We start from the raw sequence: 19,042 nt of genomic DNA, 5'->3' as shown, positions 1-19,042 counted from the left end.
TTTAAGTCTCTTACAATGAATGTGCGGCTTGTCCTTTACGAAATAAATAAATGGAATTGTGTGTTTTCTTCTGATCATGTTGTAGAAAGATTTTTTGGGTGGCAGGGGAGATTTTTGTTTGTTTTTAGTAATAGTCCTTCCTAATAATGTTTGCATAGCAGTGTCTTCATTCGTTTTTCTGTTTAAGCCATACCAGTAGCTCTTGTGGAAAGAGTGATTGCTCTGGACTTTGTTTAGGTTTGAGACTAGTAAATGCCATTGGTCTATAGAATTGAGTTAACAAAATTAAACAAAAATAAAATAATCCACACTTTTTTCTTCTCAAAAGTGTATTTATGTAACTTCTCACCTGAGTCTGCAGTTTTTGTGAGTTGGTTAGGGAGATGTTTTCTCCTCTGTATGGAAAGGAGAAACTAGTATAGTTTTAAGTCCTTATTGACATATTAAAATCATAACGTTATGAAAAGGGGGATCTTGATCCAGACCCCAAGAGAAGGTTCTTGGATTTCACACAGGAAGGAGTTCAAGTTGCGCCACAGAGTGCAGTGAGAAGATAGTCGATTGAAAGCTATGCAGTTACAGAGTAGGGAGTCCTCAGAAAGCAGAAGGAATGTTTCATCTTTGTTTTAAGCATTTCTTTTTTTTTTTTTTTTTTAATTAAATTTTAGTTTTTGAGACAAAATCGTACTCTTGTCGATCAGACTGGAGTACAGTGGCACGATGGTGGCTCAGTGTATCCTTGACCTGCCTGGGCTCAGTTGCTCCTCACACTTCAGCATGCCAAATAGTTGGGACTACAGGCACACACCACCATACCCCGCTAATTTTTCTATTTTTTTGTGGAGACAAGATTTTGCCATGTTGCCCAGACTGGTCTCTACTCATGGGTTCAAGCTACCAGCCTGCCTCAGCCTCTCAAAGTGCTGAGATTACAGGTGTGAGCCACTGTGCCCAGCCTCTTAAGCATTTCTTATATAGGCATCTTCTCTGTGTAAAAGCTAAGCTATGTCGACATTGTGACAAAATGTATTATTTTGTTGATTTAAAGAAAACGATCTTTGGCATTTTAGTGTGTAAGCACATCAAAGCATAACTATATTTAAAAAGCATATATTTTGTGCTTTCAAGATATCTGGACATTTTGTTGTTGTTGTAGTTTGTTCTTGCAGGCATTATTAAGCTACTTCCTTAGCTGCAAATATCTTATGACCATGGGTCATGACTTGCAAGGAATGTGCCTTGGTAGTTGTAAGATGAAGGTGATTTTTAAAATGGTGTTACCATGGCTATCCTGGGTTCCTGTTTCCCTAAGAGAAAGCGAACTGTAATTTGGGTCTTTTAACTACTGACCCAGGTCTCATTTTCTTAGAGCTCTAGACCAGTACTGTCCAATAGAAATATAGTGGGAGCCACATATTTAATTTAAAATTTTTAACTTTTCATTAAATTTCATTAAAATCCTAGTTTTTAAAAAAGAAAACTATATATATAATATACAATAAAATGATTATATATAAAGTATATATTTAACATAAATGTATAATGCAATAGATATTTAACATAAATACATATATTTAACCCAGTATGTCTAATACATGGGCATTTTAGCATATAATCAATGTTAAAAAGTTATTAATGGGTTATTTTACTTTTTTTTTTTTTTTTTTTTTTTTTGAGAGACTCGTTGTGTTGTGCAGGCTGGAGTGCAGTGGTGTGATCTCGGCTTATGGCAACCTCGGCCTCCCAGGTTCAAGTGATACTCGTGCCTCAGCTCCCAAAGTAGTTAGGACTATAGGTGTGCACCACCATGCCCAGCTAATTTTTTTTTTTTTTTTTTTTTAAGATGGAGTCTTGCTTTGTCACCCAGGCTGGAGTGCAGTGGCGCAATCTTGGCTCACTGCAACCTCCACCTTCTGGGTTCAAGTGATTCTCCTCCCTCAGTCTCCTGAGTAGCTGGGACTACAGGTATCTACCACCATGCCCGGCTAATTTTTTTTGTATTTTTAGTAGAGACGGGGTTTCACCATGTTGGTCAAGCTGGTCTTGAACTCCTGACCTCGTGATCTGCCCACCTTGGCCTCCCAAAGTGCTTGGATTACAGGTGTGAGCCACCGCGCCTGGCCTAATTTTTGTATTTTAGATAGAGACAGGGTCTCGCTATGTTGCCCAGACTGGTCTTGATCTCCTGGACTCAAGTGATCTGCCAACCTCAGCCTCCCAAAGGCTGGGATTATAGGCATGAGCCACCCTGCCCAGCTCTACTTTTTAAAATTTTTTAGACGGAGTTTCTGTCTTGTTGCCTAGGCTGGAGTGCAATGGCGCAATTTTGGCTTACCACAACCTCCCCCTCCCGGGTTCAAGCGATTCGCCTGCCTCAGCCTCCCGAATAGCTGGGATTACAGGCATGCGCCACAATGCCTGGCTAATTTTTTGTATTTTTAGTTGAGACGGGGTCTCTCCATGTGGGTCAGGCTGGCCTTGAACTCCCGACCTGAGGTGATCCACCGGCCTCGGCCTCCCAAAGTGCTGGGATTATAGGCGTGAGCCACTGCGTCCAGCCAGCTCTGTTTTTTTTGAGACAGAATCTCATTTTGTTGCCCAGGATAGAGTGCAGTGGCAAGATTATAGCCTCCTGCAGCCTCATACACCTGGGCTCAGGTGATCATTTCACCTCAGCCTTCTAAGTAGCTAGGACTATAGCTGCATGCGACCACTCCCAGCTAATTTTTATTTTTTTGTAGAGATGGGGGTCCTACCATGTTGCCTGGGCTGGTCTTGAACTCTTTTTTTTTTTGAGACGGAGTCTCGCTCTGTCGCCCAGGCTGGAGTGCAGTGGCCGGATCTCAGCTCACTGCAAGCTCCGCCTCCCGGGTTCACGCCATTCTCCAGCCTCAGCCTCCCGAGTAGCTGGGACTACAGGCGCCCGCCACCTCGCCCGGCTAGTTTTTTGTATTTCTTAATAGAGACGGGGTTTCACCGTGTTAGCCAGGATGGTCTCGATCTCCTGACCTCGTGATCCGCCCGTCTCGGCCTCCCAAAGTGCTGGGATTACAGGCGTGAGCCACCGCGCCCGGCCGGTCTTGAACTCTTGATGTTCAAAGAATCCTCCCACACTGGCCTCCCTAAGTGTTAGAATTCCAGATGTGAGCAACCATGCCTCGCTACTTTTTTTATTTTTTCTTTTTTTGAGATGGAGTCTCGCTCTGTCACCCAGGCTGGAGTGCAGTGGCATGATCTCAGCTCACTGCAACCTCTACCTCCTGGGTTTAAGCAATTCTCTGCCTCAGCCTCCTGAATGGCTGGGATTACTACCTGCATTCACTCTATGGAACAGGCCAAGGTTCACACCCACCATCACCCCCAGCTAGTTTTTTTTTTAATTTTAATTTTTATTTTTAGTAGAGACAGGGTTTCACCATATCGGCCAGGCTGGTCTTGAACTCCTAACCTCATGATATAGCCGCTTCAGCCTCCCTAAGTTCTGGGATTACAGGCATGAGCCACCGCACCTGGCCCATTCTTTATTTTTTAACTGTCTAAAAAATCCACTTTATTTTATGGTTATAGCACGTTTCAATTTAGACTAGCTACATTTCAAGTGATGAATGGCTACATGGGGGCTAGTGGCTGTAGCTTTGTCTGGCAGAAATCTGAGCGAATTTTCTTATTACCTTTTCCTTTGAACTCTTCTGCTACTTTTTAGAAACCTAGCATGGACCCAAAGGGGAAGGTCTAATAGGAGTCAAATGTTTGATATCAATTAAATGCTTACAGTATTGTAGGAAGGTTCTGCAAATGTATTTTGGTGATGTTGAAAAGTATATACTTTATGGCCAGGCGCAGTGGCTCACGCCTGTAATCCTAGCACTTTGGAAGGCTGAGGCGGGCGGATCACCTGAGGTCAGGGGTTCAAGACCAGCTTTGCCAATATGGTGAAACCCCGTCTCTACTAAGTATACAAAAATTAGCCAGGTGTGGTGGTGGGCGCCTGTAATCCCACCTACTCAGGAGACTGAGGCAGGAGAATTTTGAACCCGGGAGGCAGAGTTTGCAGTGAGCCGAGGTCATGCCACTGCACTCCAGCCTGAGCGGCAGAGTGAGACTTCCTCTCAAAAAAAAGGCTGGGTTCAGTGGCTCGCGTCTGTAATCCCAGCACTTTGGGAGGCCAAGGTGGGCGGATCACCTGAGGTTGGGAGTTTGAGACCAGCCTGACCCACATGGAGAAACCCCGTCTCTACTAAAAATACAAAATTAGCCAGGCGTGGTGGTGCATGCCTGTAATCCCAGCTACTCGGGGAGGCTGAGGCAGGAGAATTGCTTGAACCCGGGAGGTGGAGGTTGCGGTGAGCCAAGATTGTCCCATTGCACTCCAGCCTGGGCAACAAGAGCGAAACTCCAACTCCAATATTGTCCCATTGCACTCCAACCTGGGCAACAAGAGTGAAACTACAACTCCAAAAAAAAAAAAAAAGAAAAGAAAAGAAAAAAATACATATTTTGAATTTTCTTATGTCTAAATCACAGAAACCATAAAACCTTAAATATTAGCCTGAAAATAAACCAAATATATGGTGCTTTTTCTGTAGCCATATCTAAAGTGTTATCTCTCAGCATACTACTTATTTATTTTTTAAAGAAAATCTGTACTGAATGGGCATAAGGGATAAAAATTGTGTTTCACAAAAAAATTAGCCGGGCGTAGTGGTGTGCTCCTGGAATCCCAGCTACTTGGGAGGCTAAGGCAGGGGAATTGCTTGACCCAGGGAGGTGGAGGTTGCAGTGAGCCAAGATCACGCCACTGCACTCTAGCCTGGGTGACAGAGGGAGACTGTCTCAATAAATAAATAAATAAATAAAAGATTGTACTTGAGTTCTTAACTCTACCTCCTAACTCCACCCATGCCTTTTATTGTTTTGGTTTCCCTGGAAGGGATTGTTAGAATTGTTTATACTTTATGTATTGTGCCTTTGTAGGGGATAATTTCTGTCTTCTCACTTTTAGGCTTATTTGCAACAAGTTCAAGATCTGGTCATTTTAGAAAGCATAATTTTGCAGACTTTAGGTAAGCTTATCTTCCTTTGAAACATTTTTTAAAATTATGCAATAAAATGATTTGATTTTAAATATTTGCTCAATAGGAAGAATATTTATTGGGAAAGTTTTCGTAGTGTCCCTCTGTTTCCAGATTATAGAGGTTGTAGAGCTGAGTTTAACTTTGGCCTGTTCCATAGAGTGAATGCAGGTAATACAGCTGACCTTTGAAACAGCAGTCAGTGGGTTATTATTTTTTTCATTCTAGGGTTCATTATTTGTTTTTTAAGTTTTGGTGACTTTTACCCTCAAAAATTATGAAAACTATCTAAAGGATGTTTTTCCTTCCATGGATCGTTATGGGCTGTAACAACATTTGTTTTTTTTTTTTTTTTTTTTTTTTTTTGNTAGCTGGGACTACAGGCGCCCGCTACCACGCCCGGCTAGTTTTTTGTATTTTTTAGTAGAGACGGGGTTTCACCGTGTTAGCCAGGATGGTCTCGATCTGCTGACCTCGTGATCCACCCGTCTCGGCCTCCCAAAGTGCTGGGATTACAGGCTTGAGCCACCGCGCCCAGCCCAACATTTGTTTTTAAAATGGTAACTAGTGTTTAGAACAGCAGAGTGAAAGTGGGGGGACTTAAGCTTTAGTGGTTGCATGGGCAACTCTGATGATACTGTGTTATTATCTGTTATTTTCATCACATAGGCTGCCTTTAAAAGTTTAGAAAATATGAAAATACAGATTTTGTTTTTCCTTGTTCTTTTGGGCTATCATTTTTCTCTTAGGTAGGGTAAGGTTTCATGAGTTGTATGTCAAAGTTATTGGTGTAGGTAAAATTTTTTTTTTGCACATATATATACATGATGAGTTCTTCAAAGTTTATTTCTCAAGTTAATTCTAGTTAACTTTTTTCTTAAAATACCTTCAAGTTATATTTCATGGGACAATGATATTTTTCTGGTGGAATAAATTTCTATTAATATTTTAATGTGGAAACCAGTAAGGTATAATTCACAATCAGTTATCCTTGTAGCATAATTTGTAAAATGTAAACTTCTTAATAGTTTTTTAACCAATTACTTTTTCTTTTAAGGCTTTGAACTAACAATTGATCACCCACATACTCATGTAGTAAAGTGCACTCAACTTGTTCGAGGTAAGGAATCCCAACTTATGAAGACTATCTCAAATTGTTTTCTCATTTAGAGGTTGTGGTTTGTGGCGGACAATACATAACAGTTCTGCTTTGGCCAAATTTAAAGGCCTATTTGGCTTAAATCACAATGAGTTGTTCTGATTTGATATTTTTCTGTTGGGTTCTTACAAGTAATGTTTTTAGATGGTCTCTAGTTAAAGAGAGCTAACCTCTTGAGAATGTTTGTCAAAGTTGGGCAGGTTTTGAAGAGTTATTTAACAGCAATTTTAAGAAAGTCATGAGGAGTTGGTGATCTTATTTTAATTCTGGGATTGATTAAAGGCCCCCTAGAGGATCATATAGAATTTATTTGGACTTTCTATGATTTACAATCCCTTGGAGAACTTTTCTTTTTAATTCTGATTTAACAATATTAGGTATAATTGAAAGAAACTCTCTTATTTAGTTTAAGTAGTATCAAGAATATCTGAACACTATTGTGCCTTTAAGTCCTTTTATGATTTTGTAGGCCAAACTGATAATTGGTCTTACTTTACATTTTACTAATATGTGTTTCATGTGAAAATCCCCAAATTTTCCCGAGTTCTTTATGTATGAAAGTATTAAAATGTTATATTGAACAAGGATAAGATTAGAGATGGATGTATGTTAATATTGAGAAGACTGTGTCCTAAGGAAGATAAAAATTTGCTTTGTCACCCAGAATGGTTTGTTTTGGAAGAAGTTAAATTTTTTCATTGTAATATATTACATTATTTGATGATTTGGGGATTAAATCACAGGCTACTTAATTAAAAACTTTTTTTTTTGAGAGGGAGTTTTGCTCTTGTTGCCCACGCTGGAGTGCAGTGGGACAATCTCGGCTCACCTCAACCTCTGCCTCCCGGGTTCAAGCGATTCTCCTGCCTCAGCCTCCTGAGTAACTGGGATTACAGGCATGTGCCACCACACCCGGCTAATTTTGTATTTTTAGTAGAGACGGGGTTTCTCCATGTTGGTCAGGCTGGTCGTAAACTCCCAACCTCAGGTGATCCACCCGCCTCGGCCTCTCAAAGTGCTGGGATTCCAGGTGTGAGCCACCGCGCCTGGCCTTAATTAAAAGCTTTCTTAACAGCAAAAGTCACTTTTCTGAAATATGTCAGTCTTCTAGATTCTGATCTTCTTTCTAGATCATCTTAGTTCATCCTGTAGTTTAGTGTTTCTCAGTGAATCCTTACATCAGAATCTCTGGGTTACTTGTTAAAAAAATGCTTGCACCCTTCTCCAAACATTTAATGAAATTTTAGGGAGCATGTCCAAGAATTGCATTTTAAACAAGTACCTCACGTATGTGGTATGCAGAATAAAGCTTGAGTACCTAGATCTGGAAACAGCATAATTATTAATGTTAAAATAAAAAATCACTGATCTGTCTACGTTGGCAGAATGTAAACATCAGGTTTACAGGGACCATGTCTGCTGTCTCATTTGCCATTATATTCACAGTACCTTGCAAATACTAAATGCTTACTAAATATTTGTTGAGAATGAATGGAACTAATAAGTTTTTTCCTCCCCCACCCCTGACTTTTTTTTTTTTCTTTAGCAAGCAAGGACTTAGCACAGACTTCTTACTTCATGGCAACCAACAGGTTTATATTTTAATTTTTTTTCTCTTCTATTTTTGGTATAGGACTTTACTTGGGTTTGATACAGTGTGCTATAGACAATTCTCTGGTGAATATTGATTTTTCTGCACAGTTTTCATGTTGTACTTTAAATTTCCATGTTACTTTTTAATTTTCTAAGGTTATGCAATTATTTAGTACTGCTTTTTTTGATAACCTACTCAATTCTGCATGATAGTGACTGAAAATCCAATTTGGAGGATTCTGCAATAATAATAATAATTTATATATATATATATTTCTTTTTTATTTTTTTTTTGAGACGGAGTCTTGCTCAGGCTGGAGTGCAGTGCCGGGATCTCAGCTCACTGCAAGCTCCACCTCCCAGGTTCATGACATTCTCTTGCCTCAGTCTCCCGAGTAGCTGGGACTACAGGCGCCCGCCACCATGCCTGGCTAATTTTTGTGTTTTTAGTAGAGATGGGGTTTTACTGTGTTAGCCAGGATGGTCTCGATTTCCTGACCTCGTGATCTGCCCACCTCAGCCTCCCAAAGTGCTGGGATTACAGGCGTGAGCCACTGCGCCCAGCCTATATATATATGTGTGTGTGTGTGTGTGTATATATATATATATATATTTTTTTTCTTTTAAAGACAGAGTCTTACTCTGTCTGCCAGGCTGGACTGCAGTGGTGTGATCTTGGCTCACTGCAACCTCTGTCTCCCGGGTTCAAGTGATTCTCCGACCTCAGCCTCTTGAGTAAGCTGGAATTACAGGCTGGCACCACCATGCCTGGCTAATTTTTTTGTATTTTTAGTAGAGATGGGGTTTGGCTATGTTGGCTAGGCTGGTTTCAAACTCCTGGCCTCAAGTGATCCTGCCTGTCTTGACTTTCCAGAGTGCTGGGATTACAGGGGTAAGCCACTGCACCCGGCCAATAATTATATTTTAAAATATTCCTTTTTCTTCCCCCTCTGTCAATCAACGGGCACTTATGGATATAAAGCGTTTCAGTCCTTTTCCTTCTTCCCTTTTAAAGAAAAGTAAATGAGACTGTGGGCGCAGTGGCTCACACCTGTAATCCCAGCACATTGGGAGGCCAAAGCTGGTGAATCACTTGAGTCTAGGAGTTCGAGACCAGCCTGACCAACATGGTGAAACCACATCTTTACTAAAAAATACAAAAATTAGCAGGGCGTGGTGGCACATGCATGTAGTACCAGCTACTTGGGAGGCTGAGGCACCAGAATTGCTTGAATCCAGGAGGCAGAGGTTGCTGTGAGCCGAGATTGCCCCACTGCACTGCAGCCTGGGTGACAGAGAGAGAGAGACTCTGTCTAAAAAAAAGTAACTGATTAGTACATAACTTGTATTACCAAATGACTTGCCCAACATTGTTAGTTAATGGAAACCAAAGATATCCCTAATAACTGTCAGGGCTAAGAAGTTCATTTTTATAGCCTGTTATGAGAAAGTTTCGAAATAAACCAACGTATTTATACTTGAGAGAGTAGTTGTCTATTCATTATTTTAAATAGACCAGAACTATGATTGGTGAGAAACAAATTATTTTTAAGATATTTTCTTAAGTATTTGATTTATGGATTACACAGACCAAAAAGCTTACAATTTTCCTTAGGATCTGAGCTTAGTCTCAGGATAATAGGTAATAAATATTGACTTCTAGGCTTGAATACTGGCCCAGAAGTCAATGTTTTAAAGAACTTGAATTCCCAGCCTTTTTACTTTTTTCATTTTTTTTGGCTCTGGTCAATGTGTAGATTAAGTGATGTGTATTCAAGAGGTGAAAAATGTTGTTACCTGAACAGGTGGGTTAATAGGAAATTATATTGAGTGCTAGATCAGAGCATTGCAGATTTCTTACCCTTCTTACTCTCCTGTGTATTTTTAAGCCTTTTTTTTTTTTTTTTTTTAAATAATGGAGAGTTTTAGCTTTGGGTTGAGAATTGAGAGCTCATGACACTCTCTGTTTTCTTCCCTCTGATGTCAGCCTGCATTTGACCACATTTAGCCTGCAGTACACACCTCCTGTGGTGGCCTGTGTCTGCATTCATCTGGCTTGCAAGTGGTCCAATTGGGAGATCCCAGTCTCAACTGACGGGAAGCACTGGTGGGAGTATGTTGACGCCACTGTGACCTTGGAACTTTTAGATGGTAAGTTTTAGAGTAAGGGACCTTGAAAAGCACTTGCTGTTGATCTGTCACATAGCTGGCCAAAGGTGACTTGATTGAGATGAAAATAGTTAGTTAGTAGTTGAGGTTATTCTTGTTTCATTACTTCTGTTTCTCTCAGTCTTTCTTGAATGTTCTGTTTTATTTGTAGAACTGACACATGAGTTTCTACAGATTTTGGAGAAAACTCCCAACAGACTCAAACGCATTTGGAATTGGAGGGTAAGAATCATTACTGTCAGCTTGTGGACAAAATCAATTTCTTTTGACTGCAACAGTGAATATACCAGTATTGAATATTTACCTTAGGTTTGGAATTTCCCTTTTTATAGTTACACAGTAATCATGACTTCCACTTCATACCTTGGATACTGTTGTAGAAGTCAGTGTCTCTATGGGATAGCAGGATTTGCTTTTCATTGTGTAACTCCTGTGATATGATCATTTGGGCAGTAACACTGGTTGAGTATTTTCTGTGTGGAAACTGGTAGGGAAAAAACATGACTTCTCTGAGTCATGGCTTCTCTGGGTATTGGCTTCTGGTAGAGGCAAGATAGAGAATTACAAGGTTAGAGCTGGTATCATAATACCTACTTATAAAATGGATTTTAGAATTTTGTTTTTATATAGGTTGTAGTCTAAAGTTGTATTTCAAATATTTGTCAAAGTCTTAGGAATAATGGAATCATTCCTTTTTTTGTTCAGATATAAAGGTTGTTTTCAGATGTGTCCATTATTTTCTCATAAATCCAGACAGATAAAGTTAATTTCATTCTCCTGAGTTGAGTGAGTGGCAGAGAGTGAGTTTGCCTCTTAGAAGCCTGAGATTAGAAGTAGGCTTGAGAGGCCGGGCATGGTGGCTCATGCCTATAGTCCCAGCACTTTGGTAGGCCAAGGCAGGCAGATCAACTGAGGTCAGGAGTTCGAGACCAGTCTGGCCAACATGGTGAAACCTCGTCTCTATTAAAAATACAAAAATTAGCCAGGCATGGTGATGCATGCCTGTAGTTCCAGCTACTCGGGAGGCTGAGACAGGAGAATTGCTTGAACTCGGGATGTTGAGGTTGCAGTGAGCCGAGATTGTGCCACTGCACTCCAGCCTGGGTGACAGAGTGAGACTCTGTCTCAAACAAACAAACAAACAAAAAACAGCAGGAACAACAAAAAAGAAGTAGGCTTGAGAGCACATAGCTCATCTTTTACTTTAGCATAAAACCTCACCAAAATTTCTAGAATTCAGTTATGGACTAACTATAATCATAAGCAGAAGACATGGATGTTCATGTATGAATTTTAGATAAGCATAGATTCTTTGTTGTTATTACTTTGTAACATTTGGATAGATTGCTGTGATTCTTTTTTTTTTTTTTTTTTTTGAGACGGAGTCTCACTCTGTCGCCCAGGCTGGAGTGCAGTGGCCGGATCTCAGCTCACTGCAAGCTCCGCCTCCCGGGTTCACGCCATTCTCCTGCCTCAGCCTCCTGAGTAGCTGGGACTACAGGCGCCCGCCGCCTCGCCCGGCTAGTTTTTTGTATTTTTTAGTAGAGACAGGGTTTCACCGTGTTAGCCAGGATGGTCTCGATCTCCTGACCTCGTGATCCGCCCGTCTCGGCCTCCCAAAGTGCTGGGATTACAGGCTTGAGCCACCGCGCCCGGCCGATTGCTGTGATTCTTAATTGAAGGTTTTAAAATCTTCTCTTTTTTTTTTTTTTTTTTGAGACAGAGTCTCGCTGTGTTACCCAGGCTGGAGTGCAGTGGCCCGATCTCGGCTCACTGCAAGCTCCGCCTCCCGGGTTTACGCCATTCTCCTGCCTCAGCCTCCGAGTAGCTGGGACTACAGGCGCCCGCCACCACGCCCGGCTAGTTTTTTGTATTTTTAATAGAGACGGGGTTTCACCATGTTAGCCAGGATGGTCTCGATCTCCTGACCTCGTGATCCACCCGCCTTGGCCTCCCAAAGTGCTGAGATTACAGGCTTGAGCCACCGCGCCCGGCTTAAAATCTTCTCTTGATGGTAATATTTATTGGATTTCATGTTAGGATAGCCTCCTGCCTGTGGCCTATCCAGAACTTCCAGTGTTGCTGCAAGTACAATCTACTCATCTCAATGTTTTATTTAGTAAATTACCTAAGTAAAGAGATGCTATTTGCTTCATTCCAGGCATGCGAGGCTGCCAAGAAAACAAAAGCAGATGACCGAGGAACAGATGAAAAGACTTCAGAGCAGACAATCCTCAATATGATTTCTCAGAGCTCTTCAGACACAACCATTGCAGGTTTAATGAGCATGTCAACCTCTTCTACCACAAGTGCAGTGCCTTCCCTCCCGGTCTCTGAAGAGTCATCCAGCAACTTAACCAGTGTGGAAATGTTGCCGGGCAAGCGTTGGCTGTCCTCCCAACCTTCTTTCAAACTAGAACCTACTCAGGGTCATCGGACTAGTGAGAATTTAGCACTTACAGGAGTTGATCATTCCTTACCACAGGATGGTTCAAATACATTTATTTCCCAGAAGCAGAGTAGTAAGAGTGTGCCGTCAGCTAAAGTGTCACTGAAAGAATACCGTGCAAAGCATGCAGAAGAGTTGGCTGCCCAGAAGAGGCAACTGGAGAACATGGAAGCCAATGTGAAGTCACAATATGCATATGCTGCCCAGAATCTCCTTTCTCATCATGATAGCCATTCTTCAGTCATTCTAAAAATGCCCATAGAGGGTTCAGAAAACCCTGAGCGGCCTTTTCTGGAAAAGGCTGACAAAACAGCTTTCAAAATGAGAATCCCAGTGGCAGGTGGAGATAAAGCTGCCTCTTCAAAACCAGAGGAGATAAAAATGCGCATAAAAGTCCATGCTGCAGCTGATAAGCACAATTCTGTAGAGGACAGTGTTACAAAGAGCCGAGAGTACAAAGAAAAGCACAAGACTCACCCATCTAATCATCATCATCATCATAATCATCACTCACACAAGCACTCTCATTCCCAACTTCCAGTTGGTACTGGGAACAAACGTCCAGGTGATCCAAAACATAGTAGCCAGACAAGCAACTTAGCACATAAAACCTATAGCTTGTCTAGTTCTTTTTCCTCTTCCAGTTCTACTCGTAAAAGGGGACCCTGTGAAGAGACTGGAGGGGCCGTGTTTGATCATCCAGCCAAGATTGCCAAGAGTACTAAATCCTCTTCCCTAAATTTCTCCTTCCCTTCACTTCCTACAATGGCTCAGATGCCTGGGCATAGCTCAGACACAAGCGGGCTTTCCTTTTCACAGCCCAGCTGTAAAACTCGAGTCCCTCATTCGAAACTGGATAAAGGGCCCACTGGGGCCAATGGTCACAACACGACCCAGACCATAGACTATCAAGATACTGTGAATATGCTTCACTCCCTGCTCAGTGCCCAGGGTGTTCAGCCCACTCAGCCCACTGCGTTTGAATTTGTTCGTCCTTATAGTGAATATCTGAATCCTCGGGCTGGTGGAATCTCCTCAAGATCTGGCAATACAGACAAACCCCGGCCACCACCACCTCTGCCATCAGAACCTCCACCACCACTTCCACCTCTTCCTAAGTGAAAAAAGAAAAAGAAGAGGAGAAAAAAACTTCTTTAAAAAACCACGTACTTTTTAGTTTTTTTTTGAACTAAGAAAATTACTTATGAAATATGTCATCCTTCTTGGACTAGGGAATAAATTGATATTGAGACATAATTAGGAGGGTGGTAGAAGGCGTTGGCTATTATATCTGCTGTCTCATGCATTTAACTATTTTCTTACAGTTTTTACTGGTATTAGGTGTTGAAGCTGTGAAGGATTAAGGACACTTTCTGAATTCTTGGCCTCTCCACCATCTAATTAGGTTGATTGGAGTTGATATCTTCCCTCTTCTTGCCAGAGCCGAAAAATGGAGGGTTTGTTGTATCAGACAATTGTGGATCCTTTTGGTGTTTAATATATCAGAAGAGAGGAAGTATTTAAACGTCAAAATCTTTTAATAGACTTAAAAAAAATAATTTAAAGAAAGTAAGTTATCTGTTTAGTTTTTTTATATGATCGGGAAGGGGATAGGGATTTTGCTGTGTGTATGTGATACATAGCAGTGACTCCTGGTGGGTGGGATTGGAGGGTGTCAATGTGTGAGGGTGGGTGGGAGGGTAGGTTTTTGGCTAGGAGTTCTGAAATAGGCTCAGGCCACTCCAAGTGTTCAGATTTTTAAGTGTGTATGTAAGTGTGGATATGTGTGTTTTTAAGTGTGTGTGTTTAAAAATCATGTTTTATCTTTCCCTCCCTGTTCCTTACCATTTTCATTTTCCAACAGTCTACTAGAGAAAAACATGGCTGGCCTTGAGAACATAAAGGAGGAGGCATGTATTTGACATGGTTTTTTTCCCTTTCTTTATGTTATAATTGAGTAGTAGCCCTCTAATTTATAGTTTGGGCAAGTACAGCCAATACCCTGACTTTTAACTTCATTATGAGAACTTCCTTTTTACCCGCTTTTTTGTTTTTGTGCAAAACAGAGATGGGGTTGAGGAAGGAGGGTTGGTGAGCAAGGCCAGCTTCTGCCCTACAGAATTGGGTGTGTCTTTTTTTCAAGTGAGGCTTTGGGAAAGTGTTCAAATGAGAGCAGTCTTAAGGTCTGTAAGAGATGGGGAATGTACTATGTATATCCTGCCTGTGAAAGCCTAAACCATATGGGAGAAGCTAGAGGATACTAAAAACAATGAAATTGTGATTTGGAAGTTTTAGAACATTGTTTTAAAAATCACATTATAAATGTAAGACATGCTTTTATCTGTATATCTGAAGGGAAACAGCTGCATCCTCAGGTTTTTGCAGCCTATATGACTTGAGTTTGGAGCTTGTGAATTTAACAGTACTGGTGCCATGAGAATGAGCAAAGCCTAGCCAATGGATACTATTATATTTAGATTGTTCATCTTTGGTAGCTTTAGATTCTTGATAGAGGTTCTTAAGATTTCTGAGTCCTTTATAAAAATAGGTCAAGAGTCCTGTTGTTATGGAGGCTTGATTATCCCAGATATTAGGAGTGAACATTTTTGATAAAGAAATCTTTCAGAAAATCTTGGCTAGAAAGAATTCTAAGTTAGCTGTCTAAGTACTAAAAACTACCTAGCCAGAGATCATTTAATGAGATATTCTTTGATCTTCATTGCATTTTTTTGCTCTGGAAAGGATGGTGCAATTTGAGTTTGTCTTTGTGATTTGATTGCAGCTTCCTTCATGCCAAGTGTTTTTTAGGGAGAGGTTGAATTATTTTTCATTTGGAAGTCATAGGGAGACAGGAGTTGTACTTGTGCTGCTACTTGCCAGGAACAGGTTGGGAAGAAAATTGTGGCTGTTGGAATTGATGATGTACTGGCCTAATATAGAAAGGAATTTGTAGGCAGGAGTAAACATTAACTGGCAGTGGGTTAGTGCCCTGCATCTTGCATATTTGAACTGTCTAGAGTTCCTGCCATTGCTGGGTATAAAATGAGGAGCTCTCTGTCGACCTCATTAATATTTCTTGACTTGGAGTGTCACTTCACTTTATAGATGACATTTTCCTCTTTCCCCTTGATATTTTCTGTGTTGTGTTAGATAATTGGTAGATACATAGTTGTGGTTTAGTACATTTAGGGCTTCTATTTATTTAGATTTTGTTTGGTGGAGTCTGTTTCCAAAAGGGAATGTGCCGTTTAGTCTGCATCTGTATCTTTGTGGAATTGATGATCACTGGTTTGATTTTGAAAAATGTCTTTTCCAGCTTTTAGTTACTCTCATCAAATGTCACATATTTTCTAATCACATGCACTCCTTTACTACAGAGGCACATACTCATTTGGCCTCATAGCAGTTCTCCATGGCCATACTGTAGTGAAGTTCCTTAGAACTTTGTCAGGAGTGAACTAGAAAAAAGTGCTTACTAGGGCCTAAGAGTTGCTTTGTGCTGTGTAGTCTGGCCTTTGCACTAGTAGATCATTGCTGACATAGGTCAGTTTAGAGACCTTTCTGTGTTAATGCCTCCTGGTACTGTCTTAAGATACATACAATGTCTGTTTTTAGACCTATGCATATGTCATGAAGCTCCTTGTGGGCTCTGCATGAAGCTGCTGCTTTGTTTTTGGGTTAACAGATGTGCCTGTCAACTAGCATGTGTATTGTCCAAATTCCATAAACTTAAGTTTTTTAAGGGCTGTGTGGTTTCTGAGCTCTATGTGTCTTTCCTATCCTTATACCTTCAAAGGGTGAGAAATGAGATTTATACATCCAAAGTTAGTCTGGTAAACATGGCTTTTCGTTTCTTCATTTAACCTAGACTGTCAAAAATAAGTGATGGTGATAAGTAGGCCTGGAGCCTCAGCTTCTGTAAATCTCATTTCTAAAATTTTGCTAGACTCGTGTTGGCAAAAACAAATACCTGTGGATTGTCCTTAAGGCTTTTAATCAGATACCTGTGTTGCTGTTAGCTGAACTGTAGTGAAGCATCGATCTAAATTGGTCTTCTGAAGTATCAGTTATGCTTTTGAGTTTAGAAAATGCTTAGGTGTTAGTCTAGTCTTGCCATTCATGAATCAGTGTGTGTCCATATCAGACAGCCTCAACTTCTTTTTCCTTCCTTTTTAAAAATGATTTTAGTGTTTTGATTTAGTGTATATTACATAGTTCAGTATTATTGGCTTTACCAGTGTTGACAGAACAATTTTAAATCTCCAGTTGCAAACAGCAATGGATTAGGATATGGAAATAAAATCATGTTGACATCACTGCTGAGTTATCTTAAACCTCTGCTACTTAATTCTCCATATTGAAATGCATACTCCTCCACATACATGGCTTCTAGGTAAAGGCAATTGTAGAGGGGCCCTGTCTGTCCCAGTATGGTTGGATTTTAAACATATCTGTGTTTCCGTTATTTTGGGAACTGATTAATATTTACAATTTTTTTTGTTTATGAGTTATTTTGATACTAATACTAGGAAAAGAGAGAATCTAGAACATCTTGAAGTTGGAATACAAATTTTATTCTTTTGGTCTTGGGAGAATTTAAGCAGTCTATGCAACTCATCAAATGATGAGAAATAGCCCTCCGAGGTTCCAGTAAGCTTTCAGTGACTTTGATACCTCCCCAAGTTTCTTGAGTTGCTGCTTGTTAACACCCAGCTTTTAACTGAGTGTTTGCTCCTGATGGTTTAGGAGATTTTCATATTGTATCACACTGTCAGGTTTTATTTTGTCTTTTTATCCCTCCGTGGATGTGAGTTTCAAACAAGCATAGTACAGTAATCCTGCCTGATCAAGAGTAGTCTGGAATGAGACTTATTTTTTGAGTGGGAGAGTTCTCCATTTTAATGTTTCTAAAGTTTTTCATATGAACTTGGCATTGGAAAAGAGAGGTAAAGAAAAAGAACGTTTACTAAAAGCAGTGTCTACTCTTTCCCTTTATGAGTGTGTATTCATGGCTAATAAAAAAAAGAGGAGGACTCTCGGGTTTTATGTTGCCATGTTAAGCATGGAGAGGGATGCTTGACAGCATTTGCTAATTGAAGCCAGAGCAAGTATGTCCTTCATCAGGTAATCAGGAACTCTTCAGCTGAAGCTGAGGAACTAACTGATTAGTTGTTGATTGATCATAATGTAATTGGTTACAAAGTGGAAGTGCTGGCTGGCTTAAGTACCCAAAGAAAAGAATGCAGCAGCCTAACTTAGTGTTACCATGTGTTACTGAATTTGAAACTGACCTTTTTTCCCACCCTACTTCACACACCTAAAACTGTTTTCTTGTCAGACCAAAGAGCAAAAATAAAAAAAAAAGTAAAACACTTTACCAATCTATGTCACTCAGGTACAATTTTGTGGTGAGATTTTTGTCTGTTCTCTTTGTATTGCTCTTAAGAGTCCTTTCTCAGCATATTATTCTGCCATTGCCTCTGTCTTCCTTGGGGCACCTCAGCTCTGGATGCTACCCCTGGGATATCTACTGCTGTTATGTGAATGATAGGATGTAAGTGACCATTATAGTAAGGGCTCTTTGTAAAAAATTCAAAAAATTTAAAAAGGATGTATACATTTTATAGTCTGGCTATCAGTTTGATATCTTGCTGTCAAGTATGTTTCTCAAGCTGTATTTATCCATCCCCTCAATAAATGTTAATGGTAAAACACTCATTTGATTGTTTATGTGTACTGTCCTCAAATTAGTCCTTAGTCTTTTTGTTTGTTTGTTTTTGAGACGGAGTCTAGCTCTGTCGCCCAGGCTGGAGAGTACAGTGGCGTGATCTCGGCTCACTGCAACCTCTGCTTCCCGAGTTCAAGCGATTCTCCTGCCTCAGCCTCCTGAGTTGCTGGAATTACAGGCGCCTACCACTACGCCCAGCTAATTTTTGTATTTTTAGTAGAGACGGGGTTTCACTGTGGTGGCCAGGCTGGTCTTGAACTCTTGACCTCAGGTGATCTGCCCACCTCGGCCTCCCAAAGTGCTGGGATTACAGGCATGAGCCACTGCGCCCAGCCTAGTCCTTAGTTTATAACTGTAATTTTATTGATATGTTTACAATTTTGTTTCAGTTTTTATATTAGTATGTTTTCTTATTGTGCAAGATCCTGTGGGAATTGAGTCCATTGGAAAGACCCAAGATTTGTCGATCAGTAAACCCAGTAGCATGAAGTATGTTGTAGTCAAAGGGAAGAAAAAAACCCTCACTCTATATTGTTACATGAATACCTGGAAGAGTAACTTGTACACAAAAAAATTATAGCACTAACAGATGATGGCAGCATGTACGCATGTACTGCTTATCTTGCAAGCATTATCAACATGATTCATAATTGTATACGTGATTCTTTGAAAAGCCTGACATGTTAGTACAGATGTAGCATTGTATCTGGAAGAAAATAAACTTTGAAGAAAAAACCATTCTTGGTAGTGCCTGGAAAAATTGATAGTGAATACTCATCCTGAGACATAATAAGACCACATTTACAAGGTAAGTCTTGTAAATTACACACTGAAAATAAAGAACTTTTATGCTAAAGTACTCCATACTTACT

General features: G+C 40.4%; 1 protein-coding gene across 1 annotated transcript in view; it reads left to right on the top strand.

Moving 5' to 3' along the window:
- The window catches only part of CCNT1 (cyclin T1), a 35,491-nt gene extending 17,331 nt beyond the window's left edge, over nucleotides 1-18,160 (top strand). Inside the window, exons 4-9 of the mRNA XM_025403449.1 lie at nucleotides 5,003-5,063; nucleotides 6,130-6,192; nucleotides 7,778-7,823; nucleotides 9,812-9,975; nucleotides 10,145-10,215; nucleotides 12,155-18,160. Of these exons, the coding sequence (XP_025259234.1) occupies nucleotides 5,003-5,063; nucleotides 6,130-6,192; nucleotides 7,778-7,823; nucleotides 9,812-9,975; nucleotides 10,145-10,215; nucleotides 12,155-13,564 (1,815 nt within the window). The 3' untranslated portion in view covers nucleotides 13,565-18,160. The remainder of the gene's footprint in view (nucleotides 1-5,002; nucleotides 5,064-6,129; nucleotides 6,193-7,777; nucleotides 7,824-9,811; nucleotides 9,976-10,144; nucleotides 10,216-12,154) is intronic.
- The last annotated feature ends 882 nt before the right edge of the window (nucleotides 18,161-19,042 follow it).

The sequence above is a fragment of the Theropithecus gelada genome, chromosome 11, assembly GCF_003255815.1.
Source record: "Theropithecus gelada isolate Dixy chromosome 11, Tgel_1.0, whole genome shotgun sequence".
NCBI classification, from domain to species: domain Eukaryota; kingdom Metazoa; phylum Chordata; class Mammalia; order Primates; family Cercopithecidae; genus Theropithecus; species Theropithecus gelada.
The sequence above is the reverse complement of the archived record's forward strand: the minus strand, read 5'-3'. Positions and strand labels throughout refer to the sequence as shown.